The 27,695-nt window shown below is 41.5% G+C and overlaps 1 protein-coding gene across 2 annotated transcripts in view; it reads right to left on the bottom strand.

Moving 5' to 3' along the window:
• Positions 1-27,695, bottom strand: part of ADK (adenosine kinase) — a 180,025-nt gene that overhangs the window by 25,968 nt on the left and 126,362 nt on the right. For both annotated transcript variants that reach the window (XM_035138686.3, XM_035138687.3), the window contains exons 8-9: positions 18,870-18,905; positions 13,571-13,685 (exon numbers count right to left, since the gene is read on the bottom strand). In XM_035138686.3, the coding sequence (XP_034994577.1) occupies positions 13,571-13,685; positions 18,870-18,905 (151 nt within the window). The remainder of the gene's footprint in view (positions 1-13,570; positions 13,686-18,869; positions 18,906-27,695) is intronic.

Here is a 27,695-nt window from a genome sequence, read left to right as displayed (position 1 = left end):
TGAAAGAGTGGCATTAGGAACCAGTGAAGGATCTGACCCTCCAAATGAAATAAATTTATTCATCCTAAATGAGTTGTTGATTGTTCCTTTGATAATTAAGTACACAAGTCTATGATCCTTTTAGGATCACCTAATTAGTATCCAAATGATTTCACTTAATTGCTGCTGTAATTGGAATGTATAGGATTTACCTCCCTTCAAAATAATTATATGCACATTTTAGTATAAATTATGCAACAGTTTATTTAGTTTATAGATTATTTCCCACATATGGAACACAACTCATTAGGATGCTAGTTATCATAATCACAGTTTTGACAGGCATTTTCTAGCAAGAGCTCCTGAATCATGCGTTTGCACAGCAAACCTTTAAAAACATAGCTCTGGGATAAAGCTACACGTAAAAGAAACAGAACGTGGCTTAGTAAGATACTCCCCTCCCCAACAATTTACAGTAAAACCTAAAACTTTAAAAATACACATCATGTTGCTCAATATAACTAGGCTAGAAGGCATAAATTAAAAATACCCCTCTTTCACTTTTCAAGAACGTAGTCAAGTTTATGACATAGCCTGTCATTTTAAATTACCCTTATTTCAAAACGTTTCTTTATAGCACTATTATCTAACTGCATTTTGGTTTTAGGTTTTGCTTTTTGACCCATTAATCTATTTATTATTTTTTAAAAATACCCCCCCTCCAAATTTAAGCAAGCATATGTGGAAAACAGCATGTTGGGAACATTCTGGCAAAAGGACAAAAACTAAATACTTTGTCAAATCTGTGGACATTTTTCTCCTTGGAGCTACTAATTATTATGAATGAAGAGCAAAGGGAAGAAAATAGAAATTGATTTACTGTACAGATAAGGGGCTACATTATCTGTGTGCGCTCATGCAGCGGGAATTGTCTGAAATCAATTGAGCTGTATCCTTTCATTTACTGTTCCTGTGTATTTGGCCTAATGTTCTGTGTTACTCAAATTATCAAGTCAACAAGCTATTGAGTTACAATAAGGGTTGATGTGTTTTGCCAGTGATAGGCAAAATGTTTGTGGGGAAACCTACTGCCCAGCCCGACAAAGTCCTCTAATGCAAGTTATTTCCTGCAATTTTTGAAATCGTGGAGATGATAGGACACAAACATGGGGACCCCTGACCTCCCCCATCAGCAATGGTTCACTGGCATGAACCCTCTTGTTAATTTATGCTGAAAGTAATTTTCTGTAGTGTATACTTGTGACTTGCAGGGAGTTTTCTGTGGTGTTCTCTGAGAGCCAGCCAGAAGCAGAAGATTAAAACGGCACTTCCTCCTTGCAGTAAATTGGATAGCTGAGAAATTCCACACCATTGCAATGTTTCTCAAATTTGGGTCTCCAGATGTTGTTGGACTACAACTCCCATCATCCCTAGCTAGCATGACCAGTGGTCAGGGATGATGGGAGTTGTAGTCGAACAACAGCTGGAGACCCAAGTTTGAGAAACAGCGTAGGCGAGGATGGGAACCTGTGGCCTTCCAGATGTCTGACTCCAACTCCCATCAGCCCCGGACAGCATGGCCAATAGCGAGGGGCAACAGAAGCAGGTTCTTCAATCCTGCTTTAACATAATGATTCAACTATCTAAGGCTTCAACGCTCTTTGGGAGTGAGGCCGTGCCATTTTGCCTTTAGGCCCTTCTAGGCCTTTGATTCTGGTTTCTGTTTGCAAAAATGAAAATCTACCAGGAGAGTTAAAGATAACATGGTCTTACGGGTGAGACTAGCTGGAATTACCTTTTGCCAATTGCCTTTAAATTTAATTTATTTATTTGCAATTTCACAGCTGTACTTGAAAGCGAATTTTCTAAAACAACCAATGACACGACCCTGAACTCGAACAGATTTTCTTCTTGCTATATATTTTTTTGAAGGCAAGATGTCCTTTCTGATATGGAGATGAAGCAACACGGTGCCACATGTACAAAGCGCCACATTTATACTGGCACCTGTTTTCCCCCACAGGTGTTTATCATCTTTTGGCTCACCTTGTTCTGTCAACATTTCTTTTATCCTTGGCTTTGTTGCCATTTTATTCCTGCTGACTGCCGAGACAGCTACTTGGGTAAGCTCAGCGTTCATCAGTTCCACATGCAGCTGAACACTGTTGTGTTTTTCAAAAAGGGCACATCTTGAATCTTTCTGCCAAGATGGGAGCGCTGAAGGCTTTTCACACAAAAAATAAATGCCGGCAAAGCCAGATCAAGCAGCCTGTTATTCTGTGTTAGCAGCCTTGGTGCTGCAACCAAGACATTAATTGATGAACCAGCTTCTTCAGAGAAGAGCAGGGGGTCAATGAAGTTGTTAGTTCTCTTCCTTGGCAATGTTGCATGAACTTTACATCTCCATTTACAATTGATCCAGCTATGATTATGATGATGATTATTTGAATTTATATACTGCCATATACCCAGAGGTCTCAGGGCGGTTCACAGAACAAAATAATAATAATTAAAAAAAAACCACTAAATGTATAGTCAAAATAAAAACAACCCAATAACCCCCTTGCCTCAAAAAACCAACACATTTTAAAAGGACATAGGCGACTTTCTATTCATAAATTAGCCAAATTTACAATTCTCTTTCCCTGCCTTAAAGGGTGCTGAATTGTCACTTATTAGCCAAATGTTCATGACTATGAATAGGAAGGAAGGGATTTTTTTTTGCTGCTGTATGCTCCACATAATGGCATGCATGGAACCTCCTTTTGGGATTCTTGTCAGCGATGGCCATGTCATTCACGGTTGTGGTACAAGACACATTCTGCTTTCAGTAATTCACTGGAAGATGGAATACTGCTACCGGTATGTGTTGTTTGTGGGGGTTGCATTTTAAAGAGGTACGGAAAACAGCTGCCGGATAACTAACCGGAACTAAACATTTGAACATATTAAGGCAGCGCTTCGCCATCTACACCAGCTTCCAGGCCCAATTCGAAGTGCTGGTTGGGGCATTTAAAAGCCTTTAACAATTAGGGACCAGGCTGCGTGCCAAAAAACCCCTCTCAAGTTTCTATGTGGCTTAGTACGTAGAAAGAAGCAATAGTTTCTCTGAGGGACAAGCATTTCTTCTCCAGAGTTCCAGTTCAAGACTGTTACAAACAGCAGCCTAGGGAGTAACTATACCACTCCCAGTTCCTTTCTGATTAACATCCTGCCAGATGAAAAGTTCTAGAGAGCTGGAAAACTTGATCATTACTTTGTGACATAGAGGTACCAAGCTCATTTGGAGCCCCAACGTAGGTTGTGGCAAGACACTTCCTCTGGTCCTAGAATACAGAGTGGAAGACTAAAGAAAAGGAGACTGCAAAGCCACAGCACCCTTCAGGAATTCTAGGGTAGGAAAAGGTTTGTTATAAATCAAGAGATCACTCCTACCTACTCTACATGGCTCCTTCAGTGGCATAACTGGAACGTTATTGGTGGGACTCATCTAAGGCATTGGAAAGCCTGAGGTGGGCAGATAGTGCAAATTGCCCTCCCTCCTACTGCAAGTCTGGGAGACCATAACAATGGATATAAAGAGCATCTTATGTTTCAAGGCTACAAATAACTTTTGAATCTGGAAGAAAGTAACTAATCATTTGCAAGCAAGTGAGCAGCATCACATAGTTTTTACCCTGTAGATCAGAGCACGTAACTCTGATTTGGGTCCAGCTATGTCAGTTACCTACTGGGCTCAAATTAAAGTGCTAATGTTGGCTTTAATGTTGACAGTGAGAGATTTTACTTTATTGGGCTCCATGATCACTGCAGATGGTGACAGCAGCCACGAAATCAAAAGACGCCTGCTTCTTGGAAGAAAAGCAATGACAAACCTAGGCAGCATCTTAAAAAGCAGAGATATCACCTTGCCAACAAAAGTCCATATAGTTAAAGCTATGGTTTTCCCAGTAGTGATGTATGGAAGTGAGAGTTGGACCATAAAGAAGGCTGATTGCCGAAGAATTGATGCTTTTGAATTTTGGTGCTGGAGGAGACTCTTGAGAGTCCCATGGACTGCAAGACGATCAAACCTATCAATTCTGAAGGAAATCAGCCCTGAGTGCTCCCTGGAAGGACAGATCCTGAAGCTGAGGCACCAATACTTTGGCCACCTCATGAAAAGAGAAGACTCCCTGGAAAAGACCCTTATGTTGGGAAAGATGGAGGGCACTAGGAGAAGGAGAAGACAGAGGATGAGATGGTTGCACAGTGTTCTCAAAGCTCCTAACATGAATTTGACCAAACTGCGGGAGGCAGTGGATGACAGGAGTGCCTGGTGTGCTGTGGCCCATGGGGTCACGAAGAGTAGGACACAACTAAACGACTAAACAACAAATAATGTTGGCTTTTAAAGCCAGCTCATTAATCAGGTCATCTAAGGCAGTGCTCCCCAACCTTTTTATCGCTGTGGACCAGTCAACGCTTGATAATTTTACTGCGGCCCGCTGAGGGGGGGGGCGTTTATTGTTTATATTTTATTTAGATTGTTTTGATTTAATAATTTTAATTTAATTGTATTTAATGATCCTTAGGCGGCCCGGTACCAATTGATCCACGGACCGCTACCGGTCCGTGGCCCATGGGGTTGAGGAACACTGATCTAAGGAATCAACTTTCTCAACACTTAATTAGGATCAGTTTCAGAAGTCTTGTTCTATGTCCTACTGATACATGGAATTAGACAGCAAGCACAAGACAATGGGACTTATTTGTAGCACCATGGAGGTGGGATTCCAGGAAAAACGACTTTGGCGATAGCAACCACCACTGGATCCAATGAGTTTTAGTTATACAATGGTACCTCGGTTTACAAACACAATTGGTTCCAGAAGTCTGTACTTAACCTAAAGCGTACTTAACCTGAAGCAAACTTTCCCACTGAAAGTAATGGAAAGTGGATAAATCTGTTCCAGACGAGTCTGCGGAGTACTCAACCTGAAGCGTACTTAACCCGAGGTACGGGTGTAATTGGTTCTGCAAGTCCGTACTTAACCTGAAGCGTACTTAACCTGAAGCGAACTCTCCCATTGAAAGTAATGGATAGTGGATTAATCCGTTCCAGACGGGTCCATGGAGTACTTAAACTGAAAATACTCAAACCGAGGCGTACTTAAACCGAGGTATGACAGTACACCGTTTTGGCTTTAGGTGCGAACCCCGGAATGAATCCCCTGTGTAAGTTGCTGACCTACTTTATACTGAATATCTTTTTAATTCAAAAAGCTTTCAGTACAGTATTTAGTTAGATACTGCTTGCTTTGCTTTTAATTGAAACGATATCTTCATGCTGCTACTTTATTATTCCAGTTATAGTTTTGCAGTTTTATTCTGCATTTCTGATTGTATTGTTTTATGTTTTGGTAACACACACTTTGAACATATACCACCCGTTTTCTTTCCAGGTTTCTAGCTCAATTACACATGCTAATCTTGTGTTATTGAAAGCCTCAAGTAAAGTGTCTAATGATTCTGAAACCTTTAAACCGTTCTGAGCAAGTAAGACAAAATCCTCTGGCAAGAGCCACAAACTAGTCACAGTAAAAAGCAAGCAAACATCCCCACCTGTCAATGCAAGGAGTAGTAAAAAGGAATATCATTAGTAGTTACTGCTTGCTGAAGTGCTTGCAGATGGAATTTCAAGAGATCCGTATAGAAACCGGCAGAGTGCAATAGGTACTGTAATCTAGCTGACTATAATTACACAATTATTGGTGGATTTGCTGTTGATAAACAATGCAAGCATTAGGATATTGTGGGTTGGTGGTTTTTTTTTTTACAATGAAGTGATTAAGAAAGCTGTTTATCCCCCTCCCACTATATCCTGTTAATAAAATCGGTGTTGCAGATGTTCATGTATGCGGCATTGATGTTTAATGGTGCGTGATGCTCTAGGTGGTTCCCATAACCTCGCTTTGTCTGGTATGAGCTTACTCAATTGATATGATAATAGAGAAAAGAAGGCTGAAACAAGCTGGGCTGTCCTAGCACAATTTGCATAGCTTTTAAATTTGCCACTATTTGATAGCCAACTGCTTATAGAATTCTTGTTCAGTTGTCACTGACAACAATATATTGTACAAACAGCACTATGGAACTGCCTGAGCAGGTGGCAATGCGAAGGGAGAGAGCAGAGAATAACCAGCTTATTGCAGTTTTTATATCTGTTATCCAAATTGAATTCTGCTACTTTTGTGTGTGAATAACTTCTAACATCCACCACATTTGGCCCAGGGCTTATTAGGGTTTAGCATGCAAATATTGCGAGCCGGATTTAGAATACTATGATTCACTAAAATATACACTCTAGTTTCCCCTCTACAATGTCAATTTATTTTGTTTGTTTGTTTAATCTGCATGCCCACCCTTCATCCGAAGATCACGGGGCGGCTCACAACATAAGAATACAAAATGAGCACAGAAAATGCATAATAAAAGACAAGCAGAAATAAACCAACAACCCCCCTCCAACAAACACATTTGAAAGGCCATAGAATGCAACTGGTGTCTCAAAATTAACAAAACATGAGTCAATGTATTAATTCAGAGGGAATTAATACAAAGGCACCTGACTTCCACCCATTTTATAGACAGGAACTTGCGTGAACGTCTGCATTTTCATGCTTGCGCATGAGCAACCACATTTCTTTCTCCAAAAAAACTGACTGCAAATACATGTGATGCTGCTGAAATGTTGCGTGCAACTGTGTGACTTGGGGCTGGGAGAGCCAATCTTCGATCTGGCTGTATTTGTTCCATGCCAGAGCTTGAAATGGAGGCTTTGAAAGAGTGAACCCCCCCAAAAAACCACGACCAAGGTGCTATGTCAGCTCACAAGCTCACCTGCAGGATCCCCAGTAACATTTGTTAAAAATAATCAAAGGATTGTATAGTGATCGTATAGTGGTTAGTACTCTGTGTTGTGAAGACAGCATCCTGGATCCGCTACAGACATATAAAATACCACCGGCCAGGCCTCTGCTGCCTTCTGGAACGCAACCACCTGCTTATATTGGACAAGTTTCCTGCTTCTAGTCCTTCAGATTCTCGGCTGCCACTTTTAGACTTGAGCTGTGCCTCCCCTGGATCACAACATTGCCTCCAACTCTGCTGGGTCCTTCTTATAAGCCCTGTTTCCGCAAGAATTCCCACAATTCTGTTTCAACTCCAGTCACAAGATGAGGGCTATAGCAACAAATTAAAAATGGAAATTAACCAAAGTTTTCAGGTAATTTTTCTAAGAAAATCGAGACTATACAGTATTTGAAACCTATACATGGTGTGAGGGTCACCGAGGGATCAAGCCCCTCCACCTCCAAACTTTAGCACCTTCTGTACAAAAGGTGAGCAAAGAGAATATCCAAAGATGAAAACAGTTAAGAACCATTCCATACATAACCTTCTCATTTTGTTTTCATGAGACTGTAAAAGGACTATTAGGAAGTGTAATCATTGTCATCATCAAACACGGAAAATGTATGACTCCGGTGGCATCAGCCGTAACTAAATATTAAATTATTTAATGTAAACTCACAAGGACCTGAACCAATGGCCGCTTTGTCTAATTGGATGACTATGATGTGAGCGATCAAATCCCAAAGGCAGTAAAGCAATTTCTGTGTGAATGTTTGTGTGGAGCAATAATAGCAAGCTGCATAAATATTTCACATTAAGGCTTCAAAGCATGGGTCTTTTGCTTGACAGAATTGTTAACTGCGGCCAAAGTATGTTAACCATATATCTCAAATCTATAAAAAAACAAAGCAGCAAAACATCATCAACCAGAGGTTGTTTTAAAAATACTGAGGCAATCGAAACATTGGGGGGGGGGCAGCATGTGCTACAGTCCTCCCGAGACTGCATCCCTTTAAAATGTAGGGGGAAGAATCAGCCAGATGTTTGGCATAAGGCTGTGCACATTCAGAAATGATATGGTCTCAATAGCATTGTTCCACACCCCTTTCTGAACATCTGCATTAGCTCTCAATAGAGAGAGCATCAGTAATAGTTTGTTGCATTACTAACAAGAACGTTACTGCTTAATAAAGACACTTATTTGTAAATTACCCTTCCCAGAATGCTTAAAACACACATGCACATTTGAGCTTAAATAATACCAGAACTGTATTCAATTGCTAATGTCTTCTACAAGGTAAGGCATGCCAGCAGATTTAATCACTGTTAACTAGAGGTTTAAATTCAAACCAGCCTCAACCTTGGGCAGTATGACATTATCAGAAAACCATTAATGGTCTGAAACAAAAGAGATGCACATTAATAAAAGCAAAAGCGTACGAAGGTAAAAGAAAAAGAAAAAAAGAGGAAGTTTTATTAAAAGTATTGATCATGACCTAAGGCACCCCAGACATTGATCTTTCTGCATCCTGCAAGAAAAAAAAGAAGTTAACAGCAACATATTATTGATCTATCATTAAGCTGGCTACAGAAGTCAGCTTTTAAATCTGAGTCTGTTATTACTGCAGAAGAAGGAAACTTGATAAATTTATGGTATGGTAAATTCATGACGTCTGCTTTAATTTCAGTGCCTAAATTTACAGGCAATCCCACTCCCCTTAAAGCAGGCATCCCCAAACTTCGGCCCTCCATATGTTTCGGCCTACAACTCCCATGATCCCTAGCTAACAGGACCAATGGCCAGGGAAGATGGGAATTGTAGTCCAAAACATCTGGAGGGCCGAAGTTTGGGGATGCCTGCCTTAAAGGAAATGACAGGGGCTGACTAATTTCAACACATCTGGATTTTCCCTTTATTACTCTCTCTATATTTGATTCTGCATTGTCTTCTGGTACAATGAATGTCAGCCACTATTATGAATATCCGAGTTGAAGAAAGGGGAGAAGTATGGGTCCTACGGTATTCCAAGGATTTGCTATAAGAAGTGGAGCCCTTCCCTTGGGAGCAACTATACAAAATTTTAGGAACGTATTTTAGCAAACAATACAAATGCAATATAAACACACATTTTCTGTGAGTGTGCTTCTATTGGGCTGTAAGATTTCACCCTACCCATAACTAATGGTGAAGTATCATTACAAGTGATTTTTGGGGGAGGAAATTAACTCCTGGGGAGGAAATTAACTCCAGTGATGTGGAACACCATCAGAGAATTCTGTCCTGGTATGTACATTCACAGGAGACCAGAGATGCCACACTGAGGTGGGGAAATTGACACAAATCCCTCTTCCACGTAGGTAACGTCCTGTGTGAGTGTGGGTTTCATACAAACAATCTATTATGAAAAGGCTTTATTCAAGCAATCTGCAAGGAGGTCCTGAGTTCAGGTGGGAGGCTTCTGATGAGATAGAGAGGCTTTCACTGCTCTTGAACTGTGCTATTAAAGTACTAAAGCCCTATGCATGAAAGAACAAGGACTACATTTGGATTCAAATAGTTTTAGGTGGAAGGGTGTCTTTTTTGGGGGGGGAGGCAAAACCCCCTAAGACCACAGCTTTCCCACACAATTGTCTGCTGCCCCACCTTTCATAGTTGACACATCTTTGCCCAAGACAGCACTTTCGGCATGTTTTTTTCCAGTACCTTTGAAAAGCTTGTTAAAATGCAAACAACTTACTGTTTCGATACACTGACCAATGGGTACCATTTTATAACAAATCGGCAAGCTATCTCTTTCTAATGCCTTGTCTGTCAGTGAACAACTTAACCTTGGCCTTGTCCAAAATCGAAGGAGCGCACGTTTTATATGGTGTCTTAGCTAATCTATCTGTAGAGCACGTTAATGTCAACCTAGTTAGAATGAGTTCCTTCCTCAACCCAAACTTAACAGTTTTAAAGAAATAATTCTCTGGGTCTGGATTATATTTACCGTATTTTTTGCTCTATAAGTTGCACTTTCCCCCTCCTAAAAACGAAGGGAAAATGTCTGTGCATCTTATGGAGTGAAGGCACTGGACGGCAGTGGGATCCCTCAAGTGGAGGGATGCCTCTGCCGCCGGAGCTATGGCTCCCAGCGGTGGTGGAGGGACGAGCAGCCCGAAAGCGGGCTGCTCCCCCCTCCTCCACCACCAACAGCAGCTGGGGGGGGGGCGGGCTGCTCCTCCCTCTGCCACTGCTGTCGACAGCAGCATTGATTCAGAATATTTTTTTATTGTTTTCCTCCTCTAAAAACTAAGTGCGTCTTGTGGTCAGGTGCATCTTATGGAGCGAAAAATACGGTGAGTTATAACTGGGGTATATCTTGGAGGATAAAGCCGTCAATGGCTACTTGCCATGATGACTAGGTACTACCCCCAAGAGTTGGAGGCAGTATGCTGCTGAGTATCAGTTGCTGGAAAACCTACGTTGCACTCAGGTTTGCTTGTGGGCTTCCCATTAGGCATCAGATTGGCCACTGTGAAAATTGGATGCTGGACTTATATGGGCCTTTGGTCTGATGCAACACATCTTTTCTTCTGTTCTGGGCTGCACGGTCTTCTGGGAGAATGCCATCTATCCTCATTAGATATTTTTTGTCAGTTTGCATTTCTTAGTGCAGAAAGTATTGATCTGATGTGTAGAGATTTTTCCTATTCTAATTAATTCAAGAAGGTTCTTGAAGCTTCTGTGTGTGAAAGAAACAAGCAAAGGTTCGTGATGTTTGGGTTATTCCTTCAGAGAAGCTGAGTACAGCTGGTTTAAACTGGTTCTATTATCTCTGTCAATCAAAGTCATGCTGACTATAAAAGTAGGGCCAGAAGGAGCCTGGGTTTCATTCTCTCTCTCTTCTGGTGTGCTGCTCTGTATATTAAGGTTTAGACTTATTATAAGTTATTGTAAGTTTAAGTTAAGTCTGCTGCAACTGGACTCCTTATGGAAAGTGCCAATCCTGAATGTATTGGATTTGTGCTCATTTGCCTTCAGTAGCAGTTAAAGCTCTGCTGGATGATGAAATACAATTACCTCTGGTCTATTTTTGGGGGGGAATCCTGCAATGTGTTTTTACTCTGCTAACTATACATTGGAATCTGCTCTGGATCAATATTGAGTAGAATTTCAATGACAGTTTTATTCTCCCAAAGTCAAACATTCACTGTTATCTAAGTTACTTGAGCCACAGGACAAAGGCTAGATTATGAAGGCAACTCGTCTGCTGTTAAAGAGTAGAGCATTCTCCCAACTGGATGGCTTAAAGCACACACCTTCATGAGCATGCTTGTAGTGCCCACTGCTATTAGCCCATCTCTCATAAACCATTTTATAATGTACAGTTTGAGGGGCTGGAGGAGGCTGATCCATATTCAAGAGGAGAGGAAGGGTGTATGAGTGTGTATGGAGGAAATAATAACAAATTGGTATATCTTTGGAGAATTGCCCCACAGGCCATGCATTTTTATGTTCTTAATCATTATTAAACGACTTCATGTCACACACTGCCTGGTGAATGGCTGCGTCCTGACACAAGAACGAATTACAAATGAAATGGAAGATCAAGCCGTATTAGAGGGACTGCCTCTGGGAAATGAAAATCTTTAATTCTCTTTTATTATTGACATTTATTTGGCTGCCACGAATAACAACACGGCAAAGAGATTCGGCTACGCTTGTGTGCTGAACAGCTTATCCCTGGGCTCAAAACCGACTTAACATTTATCATGTTTGCTTTTGGAGCTGACACTGTGGCATACACTTCTCTATCCATCTTGAATTTATTAGGCATATTTAGTTTTTTTTTAAAAAAAGAGGAAGGGCATCCCTTCTTTTGACTTGATTTTAATAAGGAACAAACAGCACAGTTTAGAAAACATTAGTCCGCAAATACACTTCTAATTACAAAAAAAGAGAGCATTTTAGAGTGGATTAATGGATATCCTATCATTTCCAGCTCGAAGAATGAAACAAATGCTTAGTGACAGAAGCTACTAACATGTATGCATAAATGGCCCTTATTATCATCTTGGTTCAGGCAGCCATAGAAGGCAGGGAGGTTTGTTTAAATTCTGAAGTTGTCCCAGAAGGAATGGTCATAAATTAATTTGAGAGGGAGCAGACTGCTCTCATACTGAGTTTTTAAAAGCTGGTTTAAGACAAAGCTGACTCAGAAGCAGAAGCAATATAGGAAGTCCCATAGCAGCAAAACTGAACATTGTGTATTGATACGCTGTGGGGTTATGATGCAAGTGTCTGCCATGATTAAAATTCACATTCATTGTGTGGATAGCTCCCGTATAACCTCTATGACCTATGAAATATCCAACAAAACTCTTGCCACTGGAGTGGATGTTTTAGCAGTAGTAGCGGTAAGGTTAGGGTTATGAAGCTCAACACCATAGAGAAGCAATAGAGTACTGAACCGTATGTACTGTAAATACATTTTGCTGCACAGAAACGAATGACAAACAACATTCCCTGCTGCATAGGTTAGCAAGCTACAGCACCGTTTAATAAACAAGCATGGGCAATCTAAATTAAAAAGAAGACATAAAGCCCCCCCCCCCAGACAGTCATGTTTGTAATGCTTAAATTGGAATATCACATATCATCACTTCTTCCCCACAAAAGTACCTCCTGCCCACTTTCAGAGGATGGGGAAATTGCCAACTGGGAAACCCTTAGAGTGGGATTTTCTGCATTTTCAAATAAAAGCAACTGGAAATTCACTTCACAGTACACACTTTCATTTCCATTGCCGCCTCTTAAAAGAATTAACTGTTTAAGCAGCTGTTGTATGATGAACTCCTGCTCGTGGCCAAGATAATTCAGTAGCTAATGCTCAATGTATAAAACCAGAATAAAAATCATTTGAATCAATATTTTCAACCTGCTTTGTAAGAAGCAGCTTACATCACAATATACATCACTGATCTTAAAATACACACACACACACACACACACACACACACACAAGCAGGTCTTGTGCCAGGCTGTACATGCAAGGATGATCAAAATTCCAAGCAGTGCTGGATTGTGGCCATTAGTACAATAAACTCAATTTTATGCAACATTTTGGAGAAGCAAAATATATCCAGTGGTATTCCCTCCGATGATGGGGAGCATCTGTCAGTGGAATGGGGAGGAAGGCAATTTATGGTGATTCTTCCCCCATACCCCAGCCTCCCTAAAACTTGTTCTGAAGGCTTCCCCCATCAGCAGAGGAAATACCATTGGATACTAACCAGAGTATATTAGTATTAAGATTTGTATTGTTATAAGTAATTATATCATCACAGTTTTCAAGAAACTCCTGAAGTACCATAGTACTAGTTCTGTCCTACAAAAGCAGGATTCCCCTAGATTTAAGCCATAGCTAACATACACTCAAATGTTCAGCCAATCTTCTCTTTGTTTCCCAGGAGAACAGCTGTTCTGATGCTTCTTTGCCGGTCCGCCCCCACCTTCTTTTTCACAACTGTACAAGTGCACTTCATGCTCATGCACCATATATTCCAAATCTTTAATCAACTTTGTTCCTTGCTCAGAACCCTTTCATTTGTCTGCATCCTTTCTGAAATGTGGTGGCCCACTGAGACCCAACCAATGCTGAATGGAGAGCTATTCCCTTATATACCTTGGATATAAGGCTTAAAAATTACGTACCTGTGGCCATAATAGTGTCTTCTTTCCCTTGGGTGAATACGACAACCCGCTGTCTTTTCAAGTTCGCTTTTGGCAAGGCTTGTGCTTTCCGGGCTATCTCCTTAATATCCTCAGTCTGGGTAACACAAAAAAGAAAAACAAAAGATGTATTGTACGTTAATACAAAACAGCACACTTGAGATTATAACTTTATTTAAATAATGTAAGAAAATTACTTCAGATATGAAAACAGACTTTTCCATTTGGCTTCAAACTGTGGTTTGAGAACCTTGTTTGGTTCAACTAACTGTGGTTGGATTCAGTTTGTTTTAAGATGAATGTGGGAACATCCACTCCACTTAGAAATAGGAGTGAAAAAATGTTAAGAAAAGGCGGCGTAGGGCACAAACCTACACCAACAAGGGTCAGTGAAAGAGAAAACACTACTTTCCTGATCTCTCTTGCATTTCTAACATACTTGGATTAACGTTTTCCAAAGCTGTACCACTTTACTCTTGACACTAAACTTCATGTGCATTAGTGTTGCCTACATTTTTCTAGAATTACAGTGTTTCCCTGTAACTTCATAATAATACAATTTTTCTCACTGTTCTCCCCAAAGTGAACACACATACCGGTACCTGCATTTATGTCTACTATGCATTTTAGGCAGCTTGCAGCACAAGGCGGGTGAGTCATGGGTTTCTACCCCAACCCTTGCTTTAGCCCTTACCCCTTCGAATGGCTTTCTGTTCACTGTCAGCCATCATCCTCATTGGCAGAGAAGAACAAAAGGGGCATCATGGATAGACTGGAAACAAAGATCTGTACCAAGTGATATTGGACAGGAGTAAGTCCCTCACGCTAACAGAAGTGTTTTCTGTCCCTGCCCTATGAGGCCTTAGGCTACCTCCTATAGTTACTTACAGATAAGCCCAGCCTCCAAGTTGTTCCTTTATTTTAGCTAAAAAGATGGAATACCTGTCAGTGGTGCCTGATCTCTCCACCTTGGACAATAAGAACAAATAAAGAATCAGGGCACAGTACTTGTGGAATACAGGGAGAGCACCAGTAAAACCAGGTCCCTTTCAAGCAAGGTAGGAGAAATGAACTGCCACTCTATGGGAGGCATAGCTGCCAAGTTATCCCTTTTTAAAAGGGATTTCCCCTTATGCTGAATAGGCTTCCTCGCGAGAAAGGGGAAAACTTGGCAGCTATGATGGGAGGGACGACTCAAATATCTTCTGGGAGTGATGACCTTTTCCCCCTGCCTTCAAGTGATAAGAGGATGACAAGCCACTTGGTGGCATCCCGGTGCCCACTTGAGAAAATGAAAAACTGAGTCTGAAGAATTTGACGCTATAGATGCTAGTGAACCTAGGCTCTTTGGCAGTGCAGAATATGGGGTGAAAATCCTCCACACGACTCAGTTCCACTCTTGCAGCACTGTGGGGATGGGAGGAAAAAACCATGAAGGCTGAAGAAATTACATGGAGGAAAAGGTTAAAGTCCCCCAGAATTATTGTTCTAATCAAATTTTGTGCCTCCTGTGTCTGATTAAACAAATAAAACATAGAGGAGATCCAATCAAAGATTACCCTCATCATGTATAAGTTGGCCCTCCTTTGGTACATTCGTTTACAATCTGTCAGTGTCGTTACAGATAAATCCAATCTATACTAATAAATCCAAAACTCTGGGATGATTGTACAAATCAGTCCAGCTCTATGACATACAAATTCTTGCACCTTATACTGTAAGCTGTTATCTGTTTAGCATGGTACTCTTATATTTGAAGCGGTTTTAATTAACTGTGCCCAGAATCCCACTAAGACCAATTTGACTTTCTTGCAATCCTACATCAAGTACAAAAGGCTCTTCGTTTTAAATCCTTAGCAGGGACATCTTTTAAGACATGTACCAGCAATTCCCATCACCTAGTTTGCTTTTTGCTTTGCCCTACTATGGCCTGGTTTGCGTATCACAGTAAGCCACACAAATATATGGGCTCCTAAAGAAGAGCTCTCAGCTGTCTTGCTTCTTCCCAGTCTTTTTTTCACCCCCATGAAGCACTAAGATAAGGCAAGCTTTGGCTTAGCATGTCATCTGATCCAGCTCGCTCCTTGGTAACCACAAGCTGTAGCCAAGAACAAGCCTTAGTTACAGCTCGTGGTTAGGGAGGAGAGAACTTAACCACAAGTTTGGGTTCAGATAACTTGCAAATCCAAATCTTGGCTTGTGGCTCAGTGCATTGCGGTGTGGGAGTAAAACAGACCTTACCCAGAGCCTGCATAGTCCCAGGAAACCATAGATCATCTTACAGGGGGTTATGTTGCTTATCTCACCAGCATGCAAATTGCCTTTTTTCACTGCATATTTCTGAACCCTTTTTATTGCCTGAGATTCCCGCCCCCCCCCCCTTTTTGATTTTTTTGTTAAAATATATATTATCCAAAATGTAGTGCCAGGTGTAACTGACCTTAACCAGGAAATAAAACCATTATTTTATTTGTCTCCAAAGTTTATGGCAGACTAATTTAAAAAGGCAAACAGATCATTTTATTAGAAGTTCCCACAGAAAGGAGGGAATGTAGAGCTGTTTTTGGTGGCAGTCATGCCTCTCCCATAATGTCTAGTAGTAGTCAGTCAGTCAAAGTACAAAGCTGCAGGTTTTACAAAATTTCTCTATGAAGTACAAACAGTTATGACAATCTTTTATTGCATCTTCTTTTGAGTGTTATACAAGTAGCTTGCCAGGCACAACGAATACCTAAAAAGGACTCTCTGCTCCCAAAGGAACCTGCCCAGTCATTAAGTACTTCTACACAGGTCTTTGTCCCCAGAGGCACATTGGGTGGTACTTTGAGACAGGTCCTTTTCTGTGGTGGCACCCCAATTGTGAAATTCTCCCCGGGTGCTAGTTTTGGGTGCCATGTGAAAATGGTTCTCTATGTCTCTACTTACAGTTGATTGCAAAGTTTGCTCTTTTTGCTACCATGGAATCATACTGCTCTGCAGTTTTATGTTAATTCTTTATTTTAATCCAGTTTTAGACAGCTTTTTGATCAACATACCACTTTAGAGTGAAGGTGGGGAGAGTGGATTTTCCCTCCAAATGGAAAGCCTCCCTGCACTTAAATAACTAGCACTAGTTTATGCCCTCCCAGGACGCATTAGTTTTCTAAGTGGATGTAACCCGCTATGTAGGGGGAACCTTAATAATGTGGCTTCCTCACCCAGCTCCAAAGTGGTTCAGCCCATTATCAAATATTACCAGAACTCAGACCTGTGATATAGCTGTTCAAGTAGTTTTGGGACTCTGGTCTGAATCAGAAGCACAATTTATACTAAGAGAGGATGATCTTAGTATATAGGTTGTGCTAAAGAAGAAAATGCGCTTATTTAGTATTTCTTATGCTATAGGTCCTAACAGCAACTGTGTACAGTGGACATCCAGGCAGCTTCTGATAATGTTCTCAAACAGCAGTCAATTAGAGCCCTTATTCTACTATAATTTCCCCTTTAGTTTTCATGCTTCTAAAAAGATGTAATGGTGAACCATTTTCATTGCTCCCTTTTTGCTGTGAGGTTTGGGGAAATGTTAAAGTTACAGAATAAAAACCCTCAATGGACACATTATCAAACATCATACATCACCGTTGGCAGATCTGATATGTCACTTGCTGCCAAGCAAAGGGGGCAATATGGGATAAGATCACAATCTCTGTGCACTTTGCTAATGCAGTGAAATCAGACGTGGCAGATTTAGGATGTTCAGCAGAAACTGTGCTAGGAAGTATAAGAAAGTGCTAATGGAAAGGTTAATAAAAAGGTGTTTGGCAGACATTTGCAAAAGCATTTTGTCACTCGGTGTTAATTTAAACCAGGCATGCCCCAGCTTTTCAGCTTAAGGAAGAAATGAAAACATAGAAAGGGCAAGACTAATACACAACTTCTATTCTTTGCTGTTCTACTATACCATAGTATAGATTTCAAATAAATTGTGCTAAATCATGAAGACCTAAAACACTGTTTTATTTGACAAATCATGTTTATTCTTGTTTATTCTAATAGACATTGTAAAAAACAAACACCTTTCAATTTGCATACTCTTCATTTCTACAAATGCAACCACCACAAAATAAAACTGCAAAGCATATTGCGTTAACATTATAAAGATGGTGCAGATGTGTGTTGCTTTTGAGTTATCTTGAAGCAATCCAAATTGGACATACACACAAAGACACACCACAGATGTGCTTCTCTTTCTTTTCCTTTGTACTTGCCCAGACCCAAAGGAAAGTATCAGATCAGCGTATGGTCCCCTAACTGTGTGGGTCTGATAATGCAAATGGGAACTGAACAGCCCAAGCATCAGCTTTCTCGATGCATTTGCCTGATGAACAAAACACTTGAGGGGTTAAGGCAGATGCACATGTACAGAAAAAGGCTTCATGCACATTGGACTGCAAGGATCGCTTAATATCAAACACATTGGCTGTCACGTTATATAGTGTCTGGTGAACGCTAGGAAACAGTCCCCATGTCCTATAGGTAGTAGTTCTCCTGATCAGGCTATCGGGAAATGGAGTACTGATAAACCCTCCAGAATCTGAAGCATTCGCAAATAAAAATACTAAAGTCAAGAGTAGACCCTCTAAAAATGATGCACAATAGACTAAACAAAAGACAGAGACTGTGTGTGTCTGTTAGGAGATTGCACATTTGTACAAACCCAGATGGAAAATACCACTTGTGCCTGTTAACAAAAGAACAGCCCACTTCTCCAAAAGAGACTGAGTGTAAAAGGCAGGGTTTACGTTAATCAGCTCTTAACAATTCCACATACCACCTTACTAAAATTCATTTGCATGACGATAATCCACATATGGCAGAGTTTAAGTTATTTAAAATGGTGTTATATTTCAGTATTTAGTCCTGCCTCACCAATGCTTTAGCAGTGGATCTTTATGGAGTGTAATTCAGCTAATGAGGTGGCTTTTTAACTGAGCAAACTGACAGGCCCCATATCTGCAGAGGCAGCTTGAAGCCGTGCCCAACCTCTCAGCTTCCCAAGAGGCTTTTCAAAATTCAATAAATAACATCTGTAGGCGATGTTGGGTGCAGACCTAGCAGAGTGCGTCATAACACTGAGCTGGCAGAACAAAGAAACCATGACGACTGCCAAGTTTCTATGGCAACTGCTGCGAGGCTTGGAGAGTATAATAGCACATCAATCACTGTCCAAAAGAACTTCATTATCAGCAAGGGAAAAAAAACCCTTTAGAATCTGTTTAGCGTGCAACATAGGTTAACTCACCTCAAAGCCTTGCGCTCTAGCAAAAGAGGCAGCTTCCTGAAATAATAATAAAAAGGGAACAGTTAATTATAAAGTGCTAGATAATAAAGAAATAACACATTTGGAAGCTCATTCAGGCAGTCTCCTTTTACATAATTATCTCAATATGCCCACATGCAGTTGTTCAGTTACTTGCGATGAAAAGGCTGCTTCTTCCTCTGACAAGATAGCAATGAAGTGTCAACACACTTCAGAGAGACAGAAGGAAAATGTGTGCTCTCCTCCCTACTGGCAAAGTAACTTTGGACTAATGGCCTTTAACAGAAAAGGGTACAGTTAACCACAGGACTTTTCGCTATTAATCATTTCTACCACACTTCCCAAAGGCCACAGCAGTGAGGCTGGAGAGCCAAATTTACAAACAGCACCCTTACCTTTCCCCAATAACGTTTAGGATCGCTTACCCCATGTTGTGACTATACCGCTGGTAAGGAAATTAACATGTGATGAAATTACAAATCAGGGTAAATGACCCTTGGCTGTTTCAGAGGAGAGCAGAAGAAAAATACAGAGGTGCCATTTCCAGCATCAGTTCAGTATAGTATGAAACATGTTGTTCCTTGCTCAACCTAACACCGAATTTTAACTCAGAACTGCTAAAAAGATCGGTCTACTTTATAGGTTTACAACCTTTTTGAGTCCACAGCTCCCTTGAGCAACTAAATTCTTTCTGCAGCAGCCCAGATATGCTACCCCTGGCCTGCAGAGCTGGCATCTTCTCACCCCTTTTTGAATGCCCTCCCTTGGAGAGTGTTCCCTCAGTCTCCTCTCCTCTCCCCTCTCCTTGGTAGTCTTCAGGGCAGCCGCAGCTGCCCCCCCCCCCAGTCTCTGAGCTGCCCCCCTGCCCCAAAGAGAGGTACCTCCTCACACTGCCCCACAGGGGTCTAGAAAGCATCCTCTGGCCAGCTTCAGAGGCACCATTCACCTGGGGAGCTTGTAGCCAGGGTTGCTGTAGCAAACAGCTGTGCAAGCCTTTGGGAGGCAGAGATGTGAGAGGACATTAGAGGAGGGAGGGAAGGAAAGAGGGGCCGAGGGCAGTGTTGCCCACGGGACCCCTGACCATCATTCAAGGCATCCCAGGGTGCCACAGCACACTGGTTGAAAACCACGGGTCAACTTGAAGGTTTTTAAGTAGAGGCTGGATGACCATCAGTCATGGATGCTTTAGTTGAGATTCCTGCGCTGCAGGGGGTTGGACTAGATGACCCATGGGATTCCCTCCAACTCTAAGAGTCTATGATTCTATGACCACACCTTTTCATCACATTTGCAGGCTTCCTGTAGGCATCTGGTTGAAAACTGTGAGAACAGAGTGCTCAGCTAGGTGGGTTTTTCGGCTGATGCAGCAGGACTCCTCTGATATTTTAAAATCATACAGTTTGCTTACAGCTTTATATAATAGTTATAAGCTTTAAAATATAATTTCAATCAACAACATTCATGGTATCATTGAAGGATTAGCCTGGTGCTTAGTTGCAAACATATTGAAAGCTATTTGTCATTGATTTCACATTAAAGAACCCCAAGTGTTTCAAATAAAACAACACATCCAACCATTAATGAGAAAATCCCTTAAAACAGTTTGATGTCTTATTCACAGCTCTAGGCAACTGAACTCTTCTTCATCCCTCAAGTAGGACTAGAGGATCAGAAGGTCATTATTTCATATTTGTATCAAACATTAATGGCTCCCCTTTGAATGTGTAATTTTAAATACAAGCACAGAACAGGGGAGAAAGCAGTAATGTTATTTCCTAATTGGTTCTAATATGAAGACATCACTGAAGATAATTGACATATACTGGGTGATATCCAGTGCTGCACAAGTGGATTTCCCTTTCCTTTCCTCACCTCTGCTGCCTCCACGCACCTCCAAATCTGATCCAGAGGGTCCTCCAACGCTCCAAAGCAGATTTGGTGGCTGCATGGAGGTGGCAGTGCAGAATATAGTAGAGGAAGTCTACCTGTGCAAGCAGAAGACCGTTCCTCGAGCAGACCTTCAGATATCCCTCACTGAAAACGTACCATTTGAAAAGATTAGAAGACATAAAAATGAGTACGTAATGCCAAACCATGGGTAAGCATGAATGCACAAGTGTGCTGGTACTCAGAGGAAAAATTGTGGCTATTTCGCTCCTTCTCCACATGCCCTGCTGCAGAACTAAGACATGGTTTGGCTCAGCATCACGGCAAAGCCTGGGCTCATGGTTTGTCTTGGCCCAGACAAACCACGAGTTATAGGGCTTGCTGCTTGTAACAAATCATGAGCCCAGATCTGCACAGAGCATTAGCTCCAAGTACTGTGGCGGCAGCAGCATCCGGACAGCAGCAAAGCAGCTGTGATTTTTTTCTGTAAGTACCTGCACACAAGCATGTTCCCACCACATGTCAACTGGGCCAACATATGAAACATTAACATATTTCTATGTGCAGAGCCCCGCTTGTAATAAAGCTTTTACTTATTTTCCAAAGTATCTTAATCATTTCCCCTGTTACTCACATTTCACTTCACAACAGGAGGTAACTTTTGGCCAATCTCACTATCACTTGTTCAGTTTACATTATCACCGGTGCCTTATTACCACTCCATTTTGCAGGGAAATAACATCAGCGGAGAAATAGTGATCTTTGCAGACTACTAAACATAAGCAATGCAAGTATATTCGGCTGAGAAGGACTGCTGATGAGATAAATGGGGCACTGCAAAAGAAGTGATCTTACAATGCTCCCACGCATTTCAGCGGGGCCTGTGTAGGTAGGAGAATTTTCTGGCGGATTGCGCCGCAAATAATTCAAGGAAGTATTTAATGTGCACATGTTTCTCAGGCACCGGTGACAAGGCATTCTGGTGGACATTCTAAGAAGCTGAAGTGGGAACAAACAATTACTGCAGCAGGAAGCTGAAGTTAATAAAAACCTGATAAGCTGAGAAAGCACACTTCCTCAGGCTGATCACTGAAGAAGCAGAAGGCCAGCCAGGTTAGCCTGAACTGAGTTTGACAGAAAAACTGAATCACAGCCTTAACAATTGGGTTCCAGCAAGGTTAGCCACATTGGCAATTTACTTACAAAAGATTCTCCCCCCCCCCATCCCCGTTGTCAGTGGCATTTGCTAGCCCAGCTGTCAAGGCAAAGTGTAAGGTTCAAAGGTATCGTGCCGTGTATTCTTAGAGCAGCATGCAATTAACAAAGCCAAGGCATACATGGAGTGGGTGGGGGGGGAGGGAAGGAGCCTGAAAGCCTCCAAGATAAAGAAATGCACTTCTAATGAACTACAATAAAATCCAGAAAGGCTTAGGTGGGACTGGGACACAGACGATGCAAAAAAAGGGGGGGAGGGGGAGGGAGAGGGAGAAAAGTAGTAATGGAAGCCATAAGTCCACAGAAAATAGGAACAAAAACTAAACAAGATGTATTGGAGCCAGATGATATTTGTAAGTTTTTAGTCATGCAATTGAAAAAGGAAGTTAGAAGTCTATCCTGAGGTGAGAGGGAGGGGAAGACATTAACATCTGTGCCAAACTTTTATTTGGCCAGGAATCTCTGATACTGCTCTGCGCCTATCTGTGAATCAATCTGTAGAGTGCAAGTTATTTTCAGTTGTTTAAAATACTTTTTTGCTTGGAAGATGGAGTTTTGTGCTGCTTTAAGGGCTATTGCAAGCACCACAGTCAATCTAGGCCCAATCCTGAGCATACCTGTAAGACTGACTTGGTTATTATAAACATCTGTTTGTAGTATTCATGCTTTACATTTGTGGTTGTATGCTTAAAAATTTGAAGTGGGAGAGAGCCCTGAAGTTGCTATGGTGCCAGACAAAAAACTCTGGTGGTGGAAATCAGAAGTGAAAGGGGACTGTCCCAAATGCTGTTAGGTGCCATGCAACAAGCACAGGTGGTCCCAGCTCCCTCCTCACCTCCAAACCTTCTCAAATATGAGAGCAGCCATGTCTGCATCAGACCAAAACTCTATCTCAGGCATCCCCAAACTTTGGCCCTCCAGATGTTTTGGACTACAATTCCCATCACCCCTGACCACTGGTCCTGTTAGCTAGGGATCATGGGAGTTGTAGGCCAAAACATCTGGAGGGCCGCAGTTTGGGGATGCCTGCTCTATCTAGTCTAGCATCCCATTTCCCAAATCAGTCAATCAGATACCTTTGGGAAGCCCACAAGGAGGATGTGAATGCAATGGTTTTCTCCTCTGGTTGCTCTCCGCAACTGGGATAGGGTGATATGCTGCCTCTGTAACTGAAGATCATGATGGCTTGTAGCCATTGATAGATTTATCCTCCATGAATTTGTCCCTTTAAAACCCATCTAAGATGACATCACAATACTCCATGGCAACAGACATATGAAATGTTTGCGGCATGCCATACTTTCTTCAGAATAGCTGTGATGATTTTTCTTACTGTACAAACAAACATGGAATGTTGGGTCACAATGCTGGAGCAAGAAGACAAGGGTGTCCCTTTTGAGAAATGACATGTTTGGCCACGCAGGAAAGCAGTAAGGCCGCACACTTAATCTTTACCCTGTTCTGTAGCCAACTCCAAATACGTCTTGTTGCTACTTAGTTTATACCAAACCACATTTTCTGTCCAAGGGGGCAGAAAAAAAATCTAATCTAAACACAGAGGAAAAAAGACTGGGCTTCCCTAGACCTCAGCAAAACTACCAATGCCACCATGGACAAAATTGCCCATAAATAAATAAGAGTCTATCTCAGTACTCAATTCCCAAAGAAACACCAGAATTTTGGGACATAATTATGTTCCTTTAAGCAGCATTCCAATGCACCATACTTCTTTTTCTTCACATTCCCATCCTTTGCTCTTGCCTCAGAACTCATATCCGCTCTGCTCCATATATTTCTTTCTACCATTCCTACTTCTGCGGCATTTTCCAAGGTGCTTATTACACGTGAAGAGCACTCCCCCCAGCTTGCTGTAGTATATGATGACAATAGCTGTAAGATCAGTCCTTCTGCCAAACAGTTTCTCTTGCCTCCTTTAAATCCCTCCTGCAGAATTTCCTCTCGCTCTCCCTCAGAAGCCTCTTTGGCTGCCGCAGAAGATTGGCTTCTTCCATTTGTTCCAGCTTAAAAGCACCTGCACTTTTGTGTGAATTTTATTATAGCTGGTTTCCTGGTATTTCTTAAGCGGGACTACCTGTACTCCAGGAGGTGGTTAAATTTGCTACATCCTAGTCAGATTTCCCATCTCTTCTTTCTCTGACAGCTGCACTCAGTACTTTTAGGAGTCATGTTTGCTCTACAGTTTTCGGCTTGGGGTTCACGCCTTTGCAACGACTGCTGCTAATAGATATTTGGCATGTCCCAAACAGCTCAGAAAGTTGAAAATGAAAGGATGCCTTTCAGAATTGATTGGCCATAAGTGCAAGATAATGAAAGAAGCAGTGGCCCATCTGTGCTACCCCCAAAGGCACCTAATACCAGGCTTCACATATGGGAGAAGGTAGTCAGGTTAAAATCTAACCTCAGAGAGGCAGCAACATATGGCGATTGCTAGGGTAACAACAGGCAGCGAGGACACTCCCTAGTGCAGGTGATAATAAGGGTGATAATATCTATATTAAAGGCTTTCCATTTTCTATCTGACATCAGGATTCACAAAGGAGAAGGGATTAAGGAAATAAACAATCTTCACAGAAGCTTTACAGCTCCTGGGAGAATTCAGCATTTTCGTTCATGCATGGCGTGTGACAACAGCAAAGCAAAGCAAAAGAAGGAAACACAAAGCCATAACCGCCCCACCCCAACACCAAAACACACAACCAGCAACCCAATCTATTCTTTTTTTTGGGGGGGGGGAGACAGGATTTGAACAGCAGTTGTTCTTCAGCCTTGATAAACTTTCTCTGTTATCCAGACCCACGAGCAGCGCACACTGCTTCCATCCTATTGCTTTAGCTGCGCAGATTGGGTTTCAACGGGAGACTTACACATTGGTACCTTTTCCCGAAGCCCCTACTCTTTGCCCCACTTCAGATCGCAGCACCGTTTATAATTAGTTGCATTTTAAAATGCAGGAGAAAACCCTAACAATCTAACTTGTTTAGCAATAATGAACATTTAAATGCACTGCAAAGTTGTTGTTTTAAGCATTTTTTAAAAACCAAATAGCACACAGAAATTCACACTGCATAGAAACAGTGTGCAGAGGAAGAGCTGTTGAAATACGTTCTGTCGCTTAAAGTTAACTCTCACCCTTTATTTTCAGCAGAACAGCAGCCATTTATGCAGGAAACTGGAGATAAAACTCAAGAGATAGCAATAAAAAAGGTAACTGCTATTTGTGGCAGGCTTCACTTTCATGTTGTTTCTAGTTTTCTTAGGTAAGTAACAATTTCCCTTATTTTGTTCTAGCTTAAAAGCACTTATACTTTTGCACAGATTTTTTACCGTAGCTGGCTCTTTGGTATTTATTATGTGGGACTATCTATACTCCAGAAGGAGTGAAGTGGCTGGAATGCAGCTTGTTAATGCTCAGTTTATAACCAGATGAAACCTGTTTAGGGCCACATTCCTAAACACACTTAAAATTAATGGGACTTGCTTCTAAGTTAACATAGGACTGAGATACCAGACACAACAAAGATATGAGAAGTCAAAACTTCCAGGAGCAGAACAGTTGTGTCTTAGCGTACTTCTAGGTCCGAATGCCACATATACTATAAAATTAAAAACCAAAGGTCTTGGTCCAGAAGAAGCCCAGGCGATGATGCTCTGTGAATCAATGCCAACAATTCTTGGCCTTGAATTGGTATATTTGTGAAGCTATTTTGGTTTTGCTGTATTGCTACAGTTAATTTATCCTTATCCCCCTATTTGATTTTTAAAAAACTTAAATATAGGTAGTGTCCCCCCCCCCCCTTTAACATTAGTGATAGCATTTATTTATTACAGGGCAAGTTTTTGCAAGAGAAACCGCTCCTTTCCTCCACAATCTTCAAAAGGGTACCTTCACTGAGGTTTTGCAACAGGTCAGTATAATTAAATGTGGTAATTTTAGTAGGTAAATACTAGAGAGTGTTTTTTTTTAAAAAAAAGGCACATCATATAACAAAGTTTATCAGATATGAGTCATGGGACACCCAGTGCATTGCTCCCAAACTGCATGGAAACTTCCTGAGGAGGAAGGAGCAGTGGTGGACTTGGGGCTCTCAAATTTCAGTGGCGCCCCGTGTGATGCTAAAATTTGGCACCCACCTGCCTCTCACACTCTGTTCTATAGCATTGTTGTGGGACCCCCTGCAGCGTGTCACCCGGTGCGGCTGAACCAAGTTGCTACTCTCTCCCAGCCAGTGCAATAAGAATGGTGGCATCCCTCCTCTCTCACTCTACAAAAGCTTGGTTATTATGTTTCAATCCCATTTTTAAAAAGTAGTTCAACTTATTTCTTCTAATTTACACCCCTCATATAATGTATGGTATCAAGTTTCCTAATCATAAAGGGGGGGAAAGCACTCGTGAGACTCGCTCGCCCTGCAGGAAAGTTGGCATTGCAAACATGCGCTCCTTTGGAGCATTTCCAACTGCAAAGGTGGCATCTGGATCTTAGCAACAAGACTGCACCCCACTGTTTGGGCTCCTACTCTGGCTCCCCTCATAGCTGCCACAAGCCCTCCCAAGCCTCCACCTGAGGCTCTCCGCTCTGCAGCAAAGTCAGGGGGGAAGTGCTGGCATCCCTGGTTCCTCTTTCCATGAGAATGAAGTGCAGATCCCTTCAACTCAGGCTTCCACCAATCAGCCCCCCCCGCCCCCCATTTCTTCCTCCTCTGGACTAGTCAAGGTCCCTTCCAACTCTACAATTCTATGATGGCAACTGATGAAATGTAGAATATCCAGCATCTAAAATAAAACATTAAGACCCTGCTATGAAGCTCTCCCTACTTGGCAGAATCTCAGCTATCAAAATGAACCTATTACCCAGGATGCTGTTTTTATTTCAATCAATGCCAATTGTTAATAACTCAGGCTGCTTCAAAGAATGGAAGAGGGGCATTTCTAAATTTATCTGGCGGGGGGAAAGCCAAGAATTAAACATAAAATTATGATAGATACAAAATAAAGAGGAGGCTTTGCCCTGCCAGATCTGAAAATTTATTATGAGACAGCCTGTCTGTGCTGGTTAAGAGAATGGAATACATTGGATAATGCAGACATCCTGGACTTATTGGGTAATGATTAAAATTCAGCCGGCATGCATGTTTTTGGTATGGGAGATTTAATAATTACATAATGCTCCTTAACATGCTTGTGGGACTCCTACCTATAAAGGGCTTCAGGAGCACAAATAAACACAGATGAACCAGCCCCAGCTACCCCCCCAAAAAAACCTTTAAGATTATCTTCAGGTGCTCAGAAGGCAGGTAGATTATCATGAAGAAGCAAGGAATGTTATTATCTCCATGAAAAGAAAAGGCTAGATTAATGTTCTCTTTGTCCAAAGAGAAAGACATCAGTTCTGAAGTTTGACACTCTCTAGCAGTGACAGTCTGTGCTCCTATTATGGATGTGCTGATTCCCATTTTTAAAAAATACAAATTATTTTAGGAAGCCAGGAAAATAACTAAGAAGATCATATTGCATGGAGTCTAAGCTGCTTCAGGTTTCCAGAGGCAAAATTTAAAAATTCCAAGGCTTTTGCTATCATTATTTAGCTGCATGCTATTACTACAGTCTCATTAATAATTATTTCCTTACTTAACAGCCTCACAGTTACCTGCCAGAAGATCACAGCTGAAAAGAAATCACTTAGAG

The sequence above is a fragment of the Zootoca vivipara genome, chromosome 5 (assembly GCF_965207765.1).
Source record: "Zootoca vivipara chromosome 5, rZooViv2.hap1.1, whole genome shotgun sequence".
Taxonomy (NCBI): Eukaryota; Metazoa; Chordata; class Lepidosauria; order Squamata; family Lacertidae; genus Zootoca; species Zootoca vivipara.
This window is presented reverse-complemented; position numbering and strand designations above follow the sequence as displayed.